The following is an 18056-nucleotide window of genomic DNA, read 5'->3' as shown; positions in this document are numbered from 1 at the left end:
TAAGAGCAACCTACAGAGTAGCCTCTCGACTTTATTTGAACTCTCTCTGCTACTGATTCTTTATTAGCTACACTTCTTTACCCCCTTTTGATCAGGATGGAATTATTGATCCCACATGCCAGGGCTGGATTCATCCCTCAGAGTCATCTCCCACGTTGCCAGGGAGAGTTTCATCGCTGGATGTCATGTCCCACATAGTGGGGATGGCAATTATTTCATTTGCAGAGTTGGGCTTAGAGAGACTGAGGCCACATCTGAGCAACAACAGAGGTCCTCCAGAAGTAACTCTTAGGCATACCTATAGGTAGTCTAAGCTTCTCCGCTACCTATATAAGCTTCACAAGAGTAAGCCTCATGATCAAGGGCTTGGCTTATTGATTTGGGTGTCCCTTAAGTTTGACACAGCATCAAGGGATTCCCTTATGGTAAGGTTTAATAGTTCCATATTCTTTCTCCCATCCCGCAGGGAACTTTGCCAATACTTCTTGATAATCTGGTTAATATACTCCAAGATGTTTTCAGGCATTACAATATTCTATGCAGGATTAAAGGACCTCTTTCTTATTTTGGGCTCCCTGTGTTTCAGTTGTTCAAATGAGCTATACAGATAGGTTGAGTTATATTATGCCTTACAGAAAATTTCAGTTCCAGACCAAATAAACCTTTCTTCCATTGGTCTCAAAGAGTATGTGTGGTTCTAAAATATAGATACTGTCTTCCTTACCCCTATGTTCTGAATTACTTTAACCCCAACCTGTTCAGGTTTGTTCTTATCTCTAAATATCAGGTTATGTATATAAAACAGCGAATTTCAGATCCTTTTATGTACCTCTTTACTCTGATCCTTGCTTTACCTCTCTAAAAGACCCATTAGATCATGATAATGAATATGCAACTATGTGATGATATTGTGAATTACTGATTATATTTATAGACCGGAATGATCATAAGTTAAGAATGTTTGCGTTTGTTTGTTGTTATATTTTTTTAAAAAATTTAAAAATTAATAATAAAAAAGAACCCATTTAATCATCCTTTCTTCTGCTGAGTTTTCTAGTACCACATAAAGTTCTTTTTTTGTTTTTACATTAAAAAATTAACACCTGTTTTATTTGCATTCATACTTAAACTTAGTGATTGAACAAATACATAATACCTCTAAACACATCCATGTTTATTTGAACACATTTTATACAGGCCAATTTTTAAAATTAATTAATTAATTAATTAAACATAACAACATGCAAATACAAACATTCTTACCATATGATCATTCTATTCTTGTTGTATAATCAGTAACTCACAAATATCATCACATAGTTGTATATTCATCATCATGATCATTTCTTAGAACACTTGCATCAATTCAGAAAAAGAAATAAAAAGAAAACAAAAAAATTCACATGTACCATACCCCTTACCCCTTCCTTTCATTGATCACTAGCATTTCAATCTACTAAATTTATTTTAACATTTGTTCCTGCTATTATTTTTTTATTTTTAATCCATGTTTTACTCGTCTGCCATAAGGTAGATAGAAGGAGTATCAGGCACAGGGTTTTCACAGTAACACAGTCACATTGTGAGAGCTATATCATTAGACAGTCATCTTTAAGAAACATGGCTACTGGAACATAGCTCTGCTTTCAGGCAGTTCCCTCCAGCCTCTCCATTATACCTTAACTAAAAAGGTGATATTTGTATAATGCATAAGAATAACCTCCAGGATAAACTCTTGACTGTTTGGAATCTCTCAGCCATTGACACCTTATTTTGTTTCATTTCGCTCTTCCCCATTTGGTCTAGAAGGTTTTCTCAATCCCTTGATGCTGAGTCCAAACTCATTCTAGGAGTCCTGTCCCACGTTGCCAGGAAGGTTTACACCCCTGGGAGTCATGTCCCACGTAGAGGGAGGAGGGCAGTGAGTTTGTCATGTTGGCTAAGAGAGAGAGGTATACAGGCCAATTTTTAAAAACTTTTTTATTGTGAAATATAACATATGTATTTATATATATTTTTTCCTTCTAGCTGCTCTAAGACATTGGAGACTAAAAAGAAGTATCAATATAATGATCAATAGTCATACTCATTTGTTAAATCCTTCTCCCACCGTTTAGGGATATTTGGGTTTTGTCCATTCTAAGTTTTTTCATGTTGAATAAAGGTATCACTGGTATGAGATAGGGTGATGGAACTGGTTGATGTTCTTGGAGATTCTGGCACCTCTGGGTTTCAGGACTTATCTGGCGAAGGAACCATCTGAAGGTTTTAGGTTTGTGAGAAGTAAACTTACTGTCTGCAACTTTTATAGGATCTCAGCTAGAGCCCAACAAGAATGATGTTGGTTGGGGTTTGGCAAACCATGACAGTAGTAGTAAACCTACTACTGTAGGAGGAGTAGTAAACCTCCAGAATAGCCTCTAGACTCGACTTTCTTAGCCACTGATACCTTATTTTATTACATTTTTTCTCCCCCATTTGGTCAGGAAGGCATTGTCAATCCTGTGGTGTCAGTGCAAGCACATAGTTGGGAGTCATGTCCCATGTTTCCAGGGAGACTTTCACCCCTGGATATCATATGCCACGTAGTGAGGTGGGTAGTGATTTTCCTTGCAGAGTTGGGCTTAGAGAAAGAGAGACCATATCTGAGCAACAAAGAAGTTTTCTGGAAGTAACTCTTAAGCAAACTATAGGTAGGCTTAGTTTCTCCATTACAGAATTAAGTTTCATAAGAACAAGTACAGGTCAATTTTTTTTTCTTTTTCAAATTCTTATTGTGGTAACATATATACAACACAAAATTTTCCATTTTAACCACTTATATGTATATAATTCAGTGATATCATTCCCAGTATTGTGCCACCATCACTACCATCCATTACCAAAATTTTTTCATCACCCCAAATGGAATTGGTGTACTTTTTAAGAAATAACTCCCCATTTATTCCTGAACCCCATCCTTGGTAACTTGTACTACCAAAATCTACTTTCTGCCTCTATGAATTTGCTTATTCTAGGTATTTCATATAAGAGAAATAATACAATATTTGTCTTTTTGTGTCTGACTTATTTCACTCAATAAGAAGTCTTCAAGGTTCAATCTTGTAGCATGTATCAGAACCTCATTCATTTTTCATGGCTGAATAATATTCACTTTATTTCAAATCTGATCTTTGACTTCCATCAGCTATCTTTTAAAATACTTTTATTGAGAAATCTTCACACACATGTATTCCATACATGGTGTACAATTAGTGGCTCACAGTATCATCACATATTTGTATATTTAACACCATGATCATTTTTTAGACCATTTGCATCACTCCAGAAAAAGAAATAAAAAGAAAAAAGAAAAAACTCATATATACCATACTCCTTACCCCTCCATCTCACTGACCACTAGTATTTCCATCTACCCAGTTTATTTTAACATGCCAATTTTTAACGATGATTTTAGAAAATCTTTTCTCTTTCTGGACCCTAAGTTCCCTAGGCCCATTGTTCCCGTGCTGAGGGTGCCACTGTTATCACTTTTGCGTGTATACATCTAAAAATATTGCATGTATATCAAGCATATAAGGTGCTTCTGTCTTCTTTTTTACACATTGTATAAAATATATACACTATTTTTCATCTACTCTTTTCAGTTAATCATATATCTTGGTAGAGGATTATGTTTAGATTACCACATTTTAAAAAATAACTTCACAGGATTCCCCTGTATATTTATATTAAATATACTTAGTTTATTTAATTAGTCACCCTTTGATTGGAATTGGAATTGTCTGTAGTCTATTGCTTACACAAATGATGCCACAACAAATGTCCTTACACATATGTCTTTGTATAAGACATATATCTATAGGATAAATTCTTAGAAATATAATTGCTAGGTCAAAAGGTATGTGCATTTTAAATTTTGACTGATTGTGCCAGATGACTCTAAGAAGGGTATGAGATCACCCGGACTTTTAAAAGGTTTGCAGCTACCTCAATCTGTAGTATAAGATGAAAATACTGGTTGAAAGGAGGGCAGGCTGGTTGACAATATTGATGGACTGGAATTTTTCTTTTTCCTGATAAAGTTAGTTAAGACCCCATGAGGGAATACAGTATAATAAAACCATAGCTATGAGAAATGTAGTGAAATGAAGATGACTTGGGTGTATCAGGCGCTTGCAAGCAGCCTCTAAGATATCTGTACTGTATTTACTTACTTTTGTTTTTTTCCTAGGACCTTAGCATCCTGAGTCGTTTTGCTTCATAACGCCAAGATTAACCCAGCTAGATTTCATCATGTCAAAGTTAAAAAGCTCAGAGTCAGTCAGGGTGGTGGTTCGCTGTCGGCCCATGAATGGCAAAGAAAAGGCTGCTTCATATGACAAGGTGGTGGATGTGGATGTAAAGCTAGGGCAGGTATCTGTGAAGAATCCAAAAGGAGCAGCCCATGAAATGCCTAAGACTTTCACCTTTGATGCAGTCTATGACTGGAATGCCAAGCAGTTTGAACTTTATGATGAAACATTCCGACCGCTTGTGGACTCTGTCCTGCAGGGTTTCAATGGGACAATTTTTGCCTATGGACAGACTGGGACTGGTAAAACCTACACTATGGAAGGTGTCCGTGGTGACCCTGAAAAAAGAGGGGTTATTCCTAATTCGTTTGACCATATCTTCACCCACATTTCTCGATCCCAGAATCAACAGTACCTGGTCAGGGCTTCTTACTTAGAGATCTACCAGGAGGAGATCCGAGATCTACTCTCAAAGGATCAAACCAAAAGGCTTGAGCTCAAAGAGAGGCCTGACACTGGAGTATATGTGAAAGACCTGTCTTCCTTTGTCACTAAGAGTGTGAAGGAGATAGAACATGTGATGAATGTGGGCAACCAGAACCGTTCAGTTGGTGCCACCAACATGAATGAGCATAGTTCACGTTCTCATGCAATCTTCGTTATCACCATTGAGTGCAGTGAAGTGGGTCTTGATGGTGAAAACCATATCCGTGTAGGGAAGTTGAACCTTGTAGATCTTGCTGGCAGCGAACGGCAAGCTAAGACTGGTGCTCAAGGGGAAAGATTGAAGGAAGCAACCAAGATCAACCTCTCCCTTTCGGCCTTGGGTAATGTCATCTCTGCTCTTGTGGACGGCAAAAGCACTCATATTCCATATCGGGACTCAAAGCTTACGAGGCTCCTCCAAGATTCTCTCGGTGGCAATGCTAAAACTGTGATGGTGGCTAATGTGGGGCCTGCATCTTACAACATAGAAGAGACTCTGACCACCCTACGATATGCCAACCGTGCCAAAAACATTAAGAACAAGCCAAGGGTCAATGAGGACCCTAAGGATGCCCTCCTTCGAGAATTCCAGGAAGAAATTGCCCGGCTCAAGGCGCAGCTGGAAAAACGATCCATTGGCAGAAGGAAGAGGCGAGAGAAGCGGAGGGAAGGTGGTGGCAGTGGTGGGGGTGGGGAAGAGGAGGAGGAGGAGGGAGAAGAGGGTGAGGAGGAAGGGGATGATAAGGATGATTACTGGCGGGAACAGCAAGAAAAACTGGAGATTGAGAAGCAGGCCATTGTAGAGGACCACAGCTTGGTTGCAGAGGAGAAGATGAAGCTGCTGAAGGAAAAAGAGAAGAAGATGGAAGACCTGCGGCGAGAGAAGGATGCTGCTGAGATGCTGGGCGCCAAAATCAAGGTACCATACCCTTCCTTAGGCCCTTTCCTCTTTCAGTGGTTTTTGTTTTATTAAAAAAAAAAAAAAAAAAAAAAAGAAGAAATGATGTCTCTTACAGATATCCAGTACTGAACATTTTTTAATTTACTTAAGATAAAATAGATTTTTTTCACATTTTTAAAAAGGATATATTGTTTGTAGTTGAAATAAATTATTACATATGTGCACAATATAAAGAATGACAATAAATCTGACACTCCAGTACCAGTCACCCAGTGTAAGGAATAGAACAGCACCCATACCTTTAGAAGCTCTTTGTATTCCCCTCCTTCAGAGGTAACCATTATCCTATATTTGGTGCTTATAATTTCTCTACTTTTCTTTATATTTTTACCATTATGCATATGTCTTCAAATAAAAAATTGTTTAGTTTCACTTAACATTTTACCTGACTATAAATGGAGTCCCACTTCTGCAGTTTGCTTGCATTTGCTCAACGTTATGTTCATGAGATTTTTCCATATCAAAGCCTGTGTCTGTGGTTCATTCATAATTACTGTTCTTAGTATTCTGTGGAATTCCATTCTCTATTATTTTGGGTTATTTCCATCTTTTTCTCTGAATGTTCCTGTACTTGGCTTCTAGTGAACCTGTATGTACAAGTTTCTTCTATGGAGCTGTTAGGTCCTAGAGTTTGTGCATCTTTTTTTTTTTTTAAATTTTTTATTAATTAAAAAAATGACAAGAAACAAACATTCCCAACATATACACTCAGTCATTCACAGTATCATCACATAGTTGCATATTCATCATCATGATCAATTCCCAGAACATTAGCATCAATTCAGAAAAAGAAATAAAAAGACAATAGAAAAATATAACAAACAGAAAAAAAAAAATTTTACAGGCCATACCCCTTACTGATCCCTTTGGTTGATCACTAGCATTTCAAACTAAATCTATTTTAACATTTGTTCCACCTATTATTTATTTTTATTCCATATGTTCCTCTCATCTGTTGACAAGGTAGATAAAAAGAGCATCAGACACAAGGTTTTCACAATCACACAGTCACACTGTGAAAGCTTTATCATTATACAATCATCATCAAGAAACATGATTACTGGAACACAGCTCTACATTTTCAGGCAGTTCCCTCCAGCCTCTCCATTACATCTTGGAGAGTTTGTGCATCTTCACCTTTATTAGATAATGACAAATTGTCCTCTAAAGTGATGATGGGAATTGCACTTCTCCCAGCAGCGTGTGAGCTCTGGTTGCTCCTCATCCTTACCAACATTTGTGATGATCAGGCTTGAATCCTTACAAATAGGGTGAATATAAAATATTATGTCATTGTGATTTTTAACATGCAGTACCTTGATTACACAAGATACAGAACAGTTCCATCACCCCCATATTTTCTCTTGCTCCTCCTTTGTGGTCAAACCGCCCCCACTTCCTGCCTCCAACCCCTTTGTGCTAGTGTATTTCTGGACTCTATCTTATGTCTTCCCCAGTGACTGAGCAGTAGTCTAGAGTCTGGAGGTGCCTGTTACTTTGAGGCAAATTTCTGGTGGCAGTGTGCTATTCCATCTGTGGCTGGTTTCTGGGCCTGGAGAGGGAGAGGAGAAAAGGTGGCCCTGGGGGAGTGAGGTCAGCCCTGGGCTAACCACAAGCCAAAATCCCTTTGAAGTGTTAGGGTCTCTCTCATAGAATTCATGCCAACTTTTTTTTTTTTTTTAATTAAAAAAAATTAGCAAAACATTTAGATATCATTCCATTCTACATATACAATCAGTAAGAATTCATGCCAACTTTTATTTCTGCTCTAAAATGCATACGTGTTTATTAATTTAAGAAGGAAAAATATCTTTCTTCACCTATCCTGCCCCCAGGACATGAAGTTGCTATGTTTACCTGTAGCTTCACAGTAACCCTTTCACAGAGCTGGGTACTATTTTCTTTCAGAGGCAGGGGCCTTTAAACCTTGAAGGTCTTTTCCGGGACTGAAATCCCTTAGACCTGATGTGAAAATGGGGCCACATACAGCACAGTTAGGGGGGTAACTTTGTTCGAGGGGCTTGCTGTGGGGCTCCATTATGTCAGATGCTCCTGCATTTGAAGTGTAACTTGCCCCTGTGTGGTTTGCAGGCCTTTTTTTAAATATCACGTCTGTTATTTCAGGCCAGGAACACCTAGACTTTCTAAACAACCTGAGGAGTTTGGGGAACTCTCAGAGGCCAGCTGTGGCAAGACTCAGAATTACTTCAAGGTCACTTAATCTTGTAGACATTTTGTCTCTGGGAGAATGACGTTCTGTCTTTCTCAGTCCCTGCATGAATGTTATAAAATCATAGAACAAAAGAATTTTGTAGCTGGATGTGAGGGGAGGGGGCTTAATCATCTATCCCAGTCCCTTCATCTTGAGAGATGACTCAGGTTCAAAGGGCTCACCAAAAGATGGCAGAAGGGCTACAGTTAATTTTCTTAAAAGCAAGGTTGCAGAGTTTTTAGATTTCCATATTTTTCAGATATAAATCATTCTCATGGCCTCAGCTACCATCTAAATGTTGAAGGCTTCCAATCTATATATCTAGCTCAGAGATCTGTGCTACCATCCAGGCTCAAGAACCTTCTGCCAACTGGATATCTCCACTGAGATGTACCCAGACCCCAGATCCTACCCCTCTGCCTGCCTTATCTCAGTGAAGCCAGTACCCTTGGGGTTATCCTTGCTAGCTGCTAGCTGCTCCTTTTCTCCCTTGACCAGTCAGGCCACAAGGCCTCTGAGTCCTATTTCATCAGGGCTCCTTAGACCCAACCACTTGCTCTCCTGCTGCCTGTCCCTCCCTGGCCCCCTCCACAACTGCCCTGGCCCAGGCCTAGACCCCTGTAGCAGCCTTCTGTCTGCTCGCTGTCCCTTCAGTCTGCCCTTTTCTAGTCTCTTCCCACTGCAGCAGAGGAATGTTTCTAAAACATACCTGATTGTGTATCCTCACACATAAAGAACATATCAGTGGTTCCTTGAAGCTCTCGGCATCAAATTTGATCTCTCTTAAAATTATTTTTGAGGTTTTTGAACTGATCCCTGCTTGCCTTGCCAGCTTCATGTATCACCACTCCCTAATCTAGCTTCTCAAAAGTTTTTTTCCTTAGTAATTACTGTTTTTACTTCAGTTCTCTGGGTAGATGTTCCTTCAGACAGGAAGCTTTCCAGGATTCCATCCTAAAATATGAATTCCTTCCCTCCCATTAATTACCCCGTTCTTCCCTCATGATGGCATCTGATACCCTTACGGTAGGAGCCTGTCTGTGTCCCTCAGTGGACTCTTAAGTTTTGTGATTCATATTCACTTTTGCAGCCCCAGTGCCTAGCAAATAGTAGGTACTTCATGTGTTTTAAGTAGGATTAATATTTTTGAACAAACAAGGAAAAATTTTTAAAGAAAGCTGAAATTTACCTAAGTATGGAGAAGCTGTATCTCCAGTGTTACCAAGGTGAAGCCCCCACTAAAGCTGCCCCCAGCCCCACCCCCAGTGATGTCATGGGTAGGAGAGGGACAGCTGAGCACAGTATATTTTTCCTCAGAGCTCTTCCTCTTTGGCTCAGTTCTAAGCTCTTTATCTTTCCTGGAGCCCCCATGAGGAGATATGTTCTGAGGGAGACCATTGATGTGCTGGATTCTACTTTGTTTTTCACTCAGGCCATGGAGAGTAAGCTGCTTGTTGGAGGAAAAAATATTGTAGATCATACAAATGAACAGCAGAAGATCCTGGAGCAGAAACGACAAGAAATTGCCGAGCAGGTAACCTGTTCTTCTTTAGGAAGAGAGGGGTGGAAAAAGGTGTATTTATGCTACAGAGTAAGTTTGTTTTGTATTAGACTTCCCTATAAAAGGCAATGAAAACAAGATTGTTGGCCTTGTCCAGCTGAAGACCCTAAACTGGAGTAGTGAGCCTTACATTCTTATATAGACATAGTCTCTAGGGCAAATTGATGAATTTTGTTGTGTTGCTTAGAAACGTCGAGAAAGAGAAATCCAGCAACAGATGGAAAGTCGAGATGAGGAGACCTTGGAACTTAAGGAGACATACAGCTCATTGCAGCAAGAGGTGGACATCAAGACCAAAAAACTAAAAAAGGTATAAAAGGAATGTAGCAGGGCAGAGGTGCTTTGAAACCCGGGGGAAAGGGAGAACTCTATTCTCTGGATGGATGACCTCCTCATGTGTCACCCCCCTTGGTTCCAGCTCTTCTCCAAGCTTCAGGCAGTGAAGGCTGAGATCCATGACCTTCAAGAAGAACATATCAAGGAGCGCCAAGAGCTAGAGCAAACTCAGAATGAGCTCACCAGGGAACTGAAACTCAAGTAAGTGCTGAGGCTGTCATGGTGTCCCTAGGCTTCCTGCTGGGTCAGTGGTCTTGTTTGCTAAGAAAATAACATCCCGTCTACCCCTCTTAGGCTCATCTCCTGCCCCTGTCTGTTTGTTTATCCCTGAGAAAGTCACTTTCTCTCTCTGGGTCTCATCTGTTAAATGAATGACTTTACCTGGTGATAGTTCCCTTTTGTTCCACCTTCTTCAAGTTCTTAAAGGCTCTGACTTCACCTTTATAATTCTTTTTTTAGCATTTTTTATTGTGAAATATAACATATACAAAAAAGCAATAATTTTCACAGTACATTGTAACAAGTGGTTATAGAACAGATTTCAGTTTGGTATAGGTTACTGTTCCACAATTTCAGGTTTTTTCCTTCTAGCTGCTTCAAGATACTGGAGACTAAAAGAAATAGCAAGATAATGGTTTAGTAGTCACACTTATTTGTTAAATCCTAACTTTTCTGTTATAACTCCTCCTTCTCCTTTGATCCTTCTCCCAGTCTTTAGGGGTATTTGGGCTATGCCCTTTCTAACTTTTTCGTGTTGGAAAAAGGTGTTGATAATATGGAATAGGGGGTGGAACTAGTTGATGTTCTTGAAGAATCCTTTGGGTTTCAGGAGGCATGGAAGCTTTTGATCTTAAGGAGTTCCCATTTATCTATTTTTTCTCTCACTGCTTGTGCTTTAGGTGTAAAGTTTAAGAAACTATCTCGTGTTACTAGATCTTGAAAGTGTTTCCCAATATTTTCTTCTTTAAGTTTTATGGTACTGGGTGTTACATTTAGGTCTTTAATTCATTTTGAATTAATATTTGTATAGGATATAAGATAAGGGTTCTCTTTCATTCTTTTGGCTATTGATATCCAATTATCCCATGTCCATTTATTGAAAAGACTGTTCTGTCCCAGTTCAGTGGATTTGGGGCCTTATCAGAGATCAATTGTCCATAGATTTGGTGGTCTATCTTTGCACTCTTAATTCTATTCTACTGTTCAATACTTCTATCTTTTGCCAGTACCATGCTGTTTTGACCCCTGTGGCTTTATAGTGAGGTTAAAGTCAAGAAGTATTAGTCTTCCCACTTCACTGTTCTTTTTTTAGGATAGCTTGAGCTATTTGGGATCTCTTTCCCTTCCAAATAAATTTGATAACAAGCTTTTCCAGGTCTTCAAAGTAGGTTTTTGGGATTTTGATTGGTATTGCATTGAATTTGTAGATCAATTTGGGTAAAAATGACATCTTAATGATATTCAACCTTTCTATCCATAAGCTTGGAATGTCTTTCCATCTATTTCTATATAAAAAATTTTAAATTTCTTTTAGCAGTATTTTGTAATTTTCTGTGTACAAGTCCTTGACATCCTGGTTAGCCTTACTCCTAGATACCTGATTCTTTTGGTTGCTATTTTGAATAGAATTTTTTTCTTAATGGTTTTCTCTGATAGGTCATTACTTGTGTATAGAAACATTGATTTTGGCACATCAATCTTGTATCCTACCACTTTGGTGAATTTGTTTGTTAGCTCAAATAGCTTGGTTGTAGATTTCTCAGGGTTTTTTCAGTATAGGATCATGTCAGCTGCAAATAATAAAAGTTTTACTTCTTCCTTTCCTAATTGGATGCCATTTATTTCTTTCTCTTGTCTAATCCCTGCAGCTAGGACCTCTAGTACAATGTTGAATAATAGTGGTGACAGAGGGCACCCTTGTCTCATTCCCAATCTTGGGAGTGTTTTTGTCCTCTCACCGTTGAGTATGATGCTTGCCCTGGGTTTTTCATATATGTCCTTTATGATATTGAGGAAGTTTCCTTTGATTCCTACCTTTACCTTTTGAATGAGTTTTTATCAGGAAAGAATGCTGAATTTTGTTGAATGCGATTTTGGCGTCAATTGATATGATTATGTGATTTTTTCCCCCTTCAGTTTGTTAAAGTCCTGTATTATGTTGATTGATTTTCTTGTGTTGAAATGCCCTTGCATTCCTTGGATAAACCCTACTTGGTTGTAATGTATAATTCTTTTAAAGTGTTGTTTGATTTGACTTGCTAGGATTTTGTTGAGAATTTTTATTGAAAATTTTGTTGAAAATCTATGTTCATTAGGGAGATTAGTCTGTAGTTTTCCTTTCTTTTAGTATCTTTATTCAGTTTTGGTATGAGAGTGATATTAGCTTCATAAAATGGTTATGTAGCATTCCTTTTTCCTCAATTTCTTGGAAGAGTTTGAGCAGGACTGATGTTAGATCTTTTTTTTTTATTTTTTTATTAACGGAAAGAAAGAAAAAAATAAAAAAAAAATAAAAAGAAAAAAAGAAATTAACACAACATTTAGAAATCATACCGTTCTACGTATGCACTCAGTAATTCTTAACATCATCACATAGATGCATGATCATTGTTTCTTAGTACATTTGCATCGGTTTAGAGGAACTATCAACACAACAGAAAAAGATATAAAATGTTAATATAGAGAAAAGAAATAAAAGTAGTAATGATAGTAAAAAATAACAACAAAAAAACCCTATAGCTCAGATGCAGCTTCATTCAGTGTTTTAACATGATTAATTTACAATTAGGTATTATTGTGCTGTCCATTTTTGAGTTTTTGTATCTAGTCCTGTTGCACAGTCTGTATCCCTTCCGCTCCAATTACCCATTATCTTACCCTGTTTCTAACTCCTGCTGGACTCTGTTACCAATGACATATTTCAAGTTTATTCTCGAATGTCCGTTCACATCAGTGGGACCATACAGTATTTGTCCTTTAGTTTTTGGCTGGATTCACTCAGCATAATATTCTCTAGGTCCATCCATGTTATTACATGCCTCATAAGTTTATCTTGTCTTAAAGCTGCATAATATTCCATCGTACGTATATACCACAGTTTATTTAGCCATTCTTCTGTTGATGGACATTTTGGCTGTTTCCATCTCTTTGCAATTGTAAATAACGCTGCTATAAACATTGGTGTGCAAATGTCCGTTTGTGTCTTTGCCCTTAAGTCCTTTGAGTAGATGCCTAGCAATGGTATTGCTGGGTCGTATGGCAATTCTATATTCAGCTTTTTGAGGAACCGCCAAACTGCCTTCCACAGTGGTTGCACCATTTGACATTCCCACCAACAGTGGATAAGTGTGCCTCTTTCTCCGCATCCTCTCCAGCACTTGTCATTTTCTGTTTTGTTGATAATGGCCATTCTGGTGGGTGTGAGATGATATCTCATTGTGGTTTTGATTTGCATTTCTCTAATGGCCAGGGATATTGAGCATTTCTTCATGTGCCTCTTGGCCCTCCGTATTTCCTCTTCTGGTAGGTGTCTGTTCAAGTCTTTTTCCCATTTTGTAATTGGGTTGGCTGTCTTTTTGTTGTTGAGTTGAACAATCTCTTTATATATTCTGGATACTAGACCTTTATCTGATATGTCATTTCCAAATATTGTCTCCCATTGTGTAGGCTGTCTTTCTATTTTCTTGATGAAGTTCTTTGATGCACAAAAGTGTTTAATTTTGAGGAGCTCCCATTTATTTATTTATTTCTTCAGTGCTCTTGCTTTAGGTTTAAGGTCCATAAAACCACCTCCAGTTGTAAGATTCATAAGATATCTCCCTACATTTTCCTCTAACTGTTTTATGGTCTTAGACCTAATGTTTAGATCTTTGATCCATTTTGAGTTAACTTTTGTATAAGGTGTGAGATGCGGGTCTTCTTTCATTCTTTTACATATGGATATCCAGTTCTCTAGGCACCATTTATTGAAGAGACTGTTCTGTCCCAGGTGAGTTGGCTTGTCTGCCTTATCAAAGATCAAATGTCCATAGATGAGAGGGTCTATATCTGAGCACTCTATTCGATTCCATTGGTTGATATATCTATCTTTATGCCAATACCATGCTGTTTTGACCACTGTGGCTTCATAATATGCCTTAAAGTCCGGCAGCGTGAGACCTCCAGCTTCGTTTTTTTTCCTCAAGATGTTTTTAGCAATTTGGGGCACCCTGCCCTTCCAGATAAATTTGCTTATTGGTTTTTCTAATTCTGAAAAATAAGTTGTTGGGATTTTGATTGGTATTGCATTGAATCTGTACATCAGTTTAGGTAGGATTGACATCTTAATTATATTTAGTCTTCCAATCCATGAACACGGTATGCCCTTCCATCTATTTAGGTCTTCTGTGATTTCTTTTAGCAGTTTTTTGTAGTTTTCTTTATATAGGTTTTTTGTCTCTTTGGTTAAATTTATTCCTAGGTATTTTATTCTTTTAGTTGCAATTGTAAATGGGATTCGTTTCTTGATTTCCCCCTCAGCTTGTTCATTACTAGTGTATAGAAAAGCTACAGATTTTTGAATGTTGATCTTGTAGCCTGCTACTTTGCTGTACTCATTTATTAGCTCTAGTAGTTTTGTTGTGGATTTTTCCGGATTTTCGACGTATAGTATCATATCGTCTGCAAACAGTGATAGTTTACTTCTTCCTTTCCAATTTTGATGCCTTGTATTTCTTTTTCTTGTCTAATTGCTTTGGCTAGAACTTCTAACACAATGTTGAATAATAGTGGTGATAGGGGCGGGCCGCGGTGGCTCAGCGGGCAAGAGTGCTTGCCTGCCGTGCCGGAGGACCCCGGTTCGATTCCCGGCCCCAGCCCATGTAAAGAACAAACGGACAAACAAAATATAATAAAACAAGAAAATGTTTGAAAATGTTTCCCTTTCTTCCTCCCTTCCTTCCTTCTATCCTTCCTTCCTTCTCTGTCTTTCCTTCCCTTCCTCCCTTTCTTTAAAAAAAAAAAAAAAAAAATAGTGGTGATAGTGGACATCCTTGTCTTGTTCCTGATCTTAGGGGGAAAGTTTTCAATTTTTCCCCATTGAGGATGATATTAGCTGTGGGTTTTTCATATATTCCCTCTATCATTTTAAGGAAGTTCCCTTGTATTCCTATCTTTTGAAGTGTTTTCAACAGGAAAGGATGTTGAATCTTGTCAAATGCCTTCTCTGCATCAATTGAGATGATCATGTGATTTTTCTGCTTTGATTTGTTGATGTGGTGTATTACATTAATTGATTTTCTTATGTTGAACCATCCTTGCATACCTGGGATGAATCCTACTTGGTCATGATGTATAATTCTTTTAATGTGTTGTTGGATACAATTTGCTAGAATTTTATTGAGGATTTTTGCATCTATATTCATTAGAGAGATTGGTCTGTAGTTTTCTTTTTTTGTAATATCTTTGCCTGGTTTCGGTATGAGGGTGATGTTGGCTTCATAGAATGAATTAGGTAGTTTTCCCTCCACTTCGATTATTTTGAAGAGTTTGAGGAGAGTTGGTACTAATTCCTTCTGGAATGTTTGATAGAATTCACATGTGAAGCCGTCTGGTCCTGGACTTTTCTTTTTAGGGAGCTTTTGAATGACTAATTCAATCTCTTTACTTGTGATTGGTTTGTTGAGGTCATCTATTTCTTCTTGAATCAAAGTTGGTTTTTCATGTCTTTCCAGGAACCCGTCCATTTCATCTAAATTGTTGTATTTATTAGCGTAAAGTTGTTCATAGTATCCTGTTATTACCTCCTTTATTTCTGTGAGGTCAGTAGTTATGTCTCCTCTTCCATTTCTGATCTTATTTATTTGCATCCTCTCTCTTCTTCTTTTTGTCAATCTTGCTAAGGGCCCATCAATCTTATTGATTTTCTCATAGAACCAACTTCTGGTCTTATTGATTTTCTCTATTGTTTTCATGTTTTCAATTTCATTTATTTCTGCTCTAATCTTCGTTATTTCTTTCCTTTTGCTTGCTTTGGGATTAGTTTGCTGTTCTTTCTCCAGTTCTTGCAAGTGGACAGTTAATTCCTGCATTTTTGCCTTTTCTTCTTTTCTGATAAAGGCATTTAGGGCAATAAATTTCCCTCTTAGCACTGCCTTTGCTGCGTCCCATAAGTTTTGATATGTTGTGTTTTCATTTTCATTTGCCTCTAGGTATTTACTAATTTCTCTTGCAATTTCTTCTTTGACCCACTTGTTGTTTAAGAGTGTGTTGTTGAGCCTCCATGTATTTGTGAATTTTCTGGCACTCCGCCTATTATTGATTTCCAACTTCATTCCTTTATGATCCGAGAAAGTGTTGTGTATGATTTCAATCTTTTTAAATTTGTTAAGACTTGCTTTGTGACCCAGCATATGGTCTATCTTTGAGAATGATCCATGAGCACTTGAAAAAAAGGTGTATCCTGCTGTTGTGGGATGTAATGTCCTATAAATGTCTGTTAAGTCTAGCTCATTTATAGTGATATTCAGATTCTCTATTTCTTTATTGATCCTCTGTCTAGATGTTCTGCCCATTGATGAGAGTGGTGAATTGAAGTCTCCAACTATTATGGTAGATGTGTCTATTTCCCTTTTCAGTGTTTGCAGTGTATTCCTCACGTATTTTGGGGCATTCTGGTTCGGTGCATAAATATTTATGATTGTTATGTCTTCTTGTTTAATTGTTCCTTTTATTAGTATATAGTGTCCTTCTTTGTCTCTTTTAACTGTTTTACATTTGAAGTCTAATTTATTGAATATTAGTATAGCCACTCCTGCTCTTTTCTGGTTGTTATTTGCATGAAATATCTTTTCCCAACCTCTCACTTTCAACCTATATTTATCTTTGGGTCTAAGATGCGTTTCCTGTAGACAGCATATAGAAGGATCCTGTTTTTTAATCCATTCTGCCAGTCTATGTCTTTTGATTGGGAATTCAGTCCATTAACATTTAGAGTTATTACTGTTTGGATAATATTTTCCTCTACCATTTTGTCTTTTGTATTATATATATCATATCTGACTTTCCTTCTTTCTACACTCTTCTCCATATCTCTCTCTTCTGTCTTTTTGTATCTGACTCTAGTGCTCCCTTTAGTATTTCTTGCAGAGCTGGTCTCTTGTTCACAAATTCTCTCAGTGACTTTTTGTCTGAGAATGTTTTAATTTCTCCCTCATTTTTGAAGGACAATTTTGCTGGATATAGGAGTCTTGGTTGGCAGTTTTTCTCTTTTAGTAACTTAAATATATCATCCCACTGTGTTCTAGCTTCCATGGTTTCTGCTGAGAAATCTACACATAGTCTTATTGGGTTTCCCTTGTATGTGATGGATTGCTTCTCTCTCGCTGCTTTCAAGATCCTCTCTTTCTCTTTGACCTCTGACATTCTAACTTATAAGTATCTTGGGGAACGCCTATTTGGGTCTAATCTCTTTGGGGTGCGCTGCACTTCTTGGATCTGTAATTTTAGGTCTTTCATAAGAGTTGGGAAATTTTCAGTGATAATTTCTTCCATTAGTTTTTCTCCTCCTTTTCCCTTCTCTTCTTCTTCTGGGACACCCACAACATGTATATTTGTGCGGTTTATATTGTCCTTAAGTTCCTTGATACCCTGTTCGAATTTTTCCATTGTTTTCCGGATAGTTTCTGTTACTTTTTGGAATTCAGATGTTGTATCCTCCAAATCACTAATTCTATCTTCTTTCTCTTTAAATCTGTCATTGTAGGTATCCATTGTTTTTTCCATCTTTTCTACTTTATCCTTCACTTCCATAAGCTCTGTGATTTGTTTTTTCAGTTTTTCTATTTCGTCTTTATGTTCAGCCCATGTCTTCTTCATGTCCTCCCTCAATTTATCAATTTCGTTTTTGAAGAGGTTTTCCATTTCTGTTCGTATATTCAGCATTAGTTGTTTCAGCTCCTGTATCTCATTTGAACTATTGGTTTGTTCCTTTGACTGGGCCATATTTTCAATTTTCTGAGCATGATCTGTTATCTTCTGCTGGCATCTGGGCATTTAGTCAGATTTCCCTGAGTGTTGGACCCCACAGGTTGTAAGATTTTTCTGTGAAATCTCTGGGTTCTGTTTTTCTTATCCTGCCCAGTAGGTGGCGCTCGTGGCACACGTTTGTCTACGGGATCCACCAGTAAAAGTTGCTGTGGGTCCTTTAACTCTGGAAAACTCTCGCCG

At 37.9% G+C, this 18056-nt stretch overlaps 1 protein-coding gene across 4 annotated transcripts in view; it reads left to right on the top strand.

Moving 5' to 3' along the window:
- Positions 1-18056, top strand: part of KIF3B (kinesin family member 3B) — a 64263-nt gene that overhangs the window by 24994 nt on the left and 21213 nt on the right. For all 4 annotated transcript variants that reach the window (XM_077111669.1, XM_077111686.1, XM_077111679.1 and 1 more), the window contains exons 2-5: positions 4235-5700; positions 9387-9488; positions 9703-9825; positions 9934-10052. In XM_077111669.1, coding sequence (XP_076967784.1) covers positions 4297-5700; positions 9387-9488; positions 9703-9825; positions 9934-10052 — 1748 coding nt within the window. In that variant the 5' untranslated portion in view covers positions 4235-4296. The remainder of the gene's footprint in view (positions 1-4234; positions 5701-9386; positions 9489-9702; positions 9826-9933; positions 10053-18056) is intronic.

This window comes from Tamandua tetradactyla, chromosome 1 (genome assembly GCF_023851605.1).
Source record: "Tamandua tetradactyla isolate mTamTet1 chromosome 1, mTamTet1.pri, whole genome shotgun sequence".
Lineage (NCBI taxonomy): Eukaryota > Metazoa > Chordata > Mammalia > Pilosa > Myrmecophagidae > Tamandua > Tamandua tetradactyla.
The sequence above is the reverse complement of the archived record's forward strand: the minus strand, read 5'-3'. Positions and strand labels throughout refer to the sequence as shown.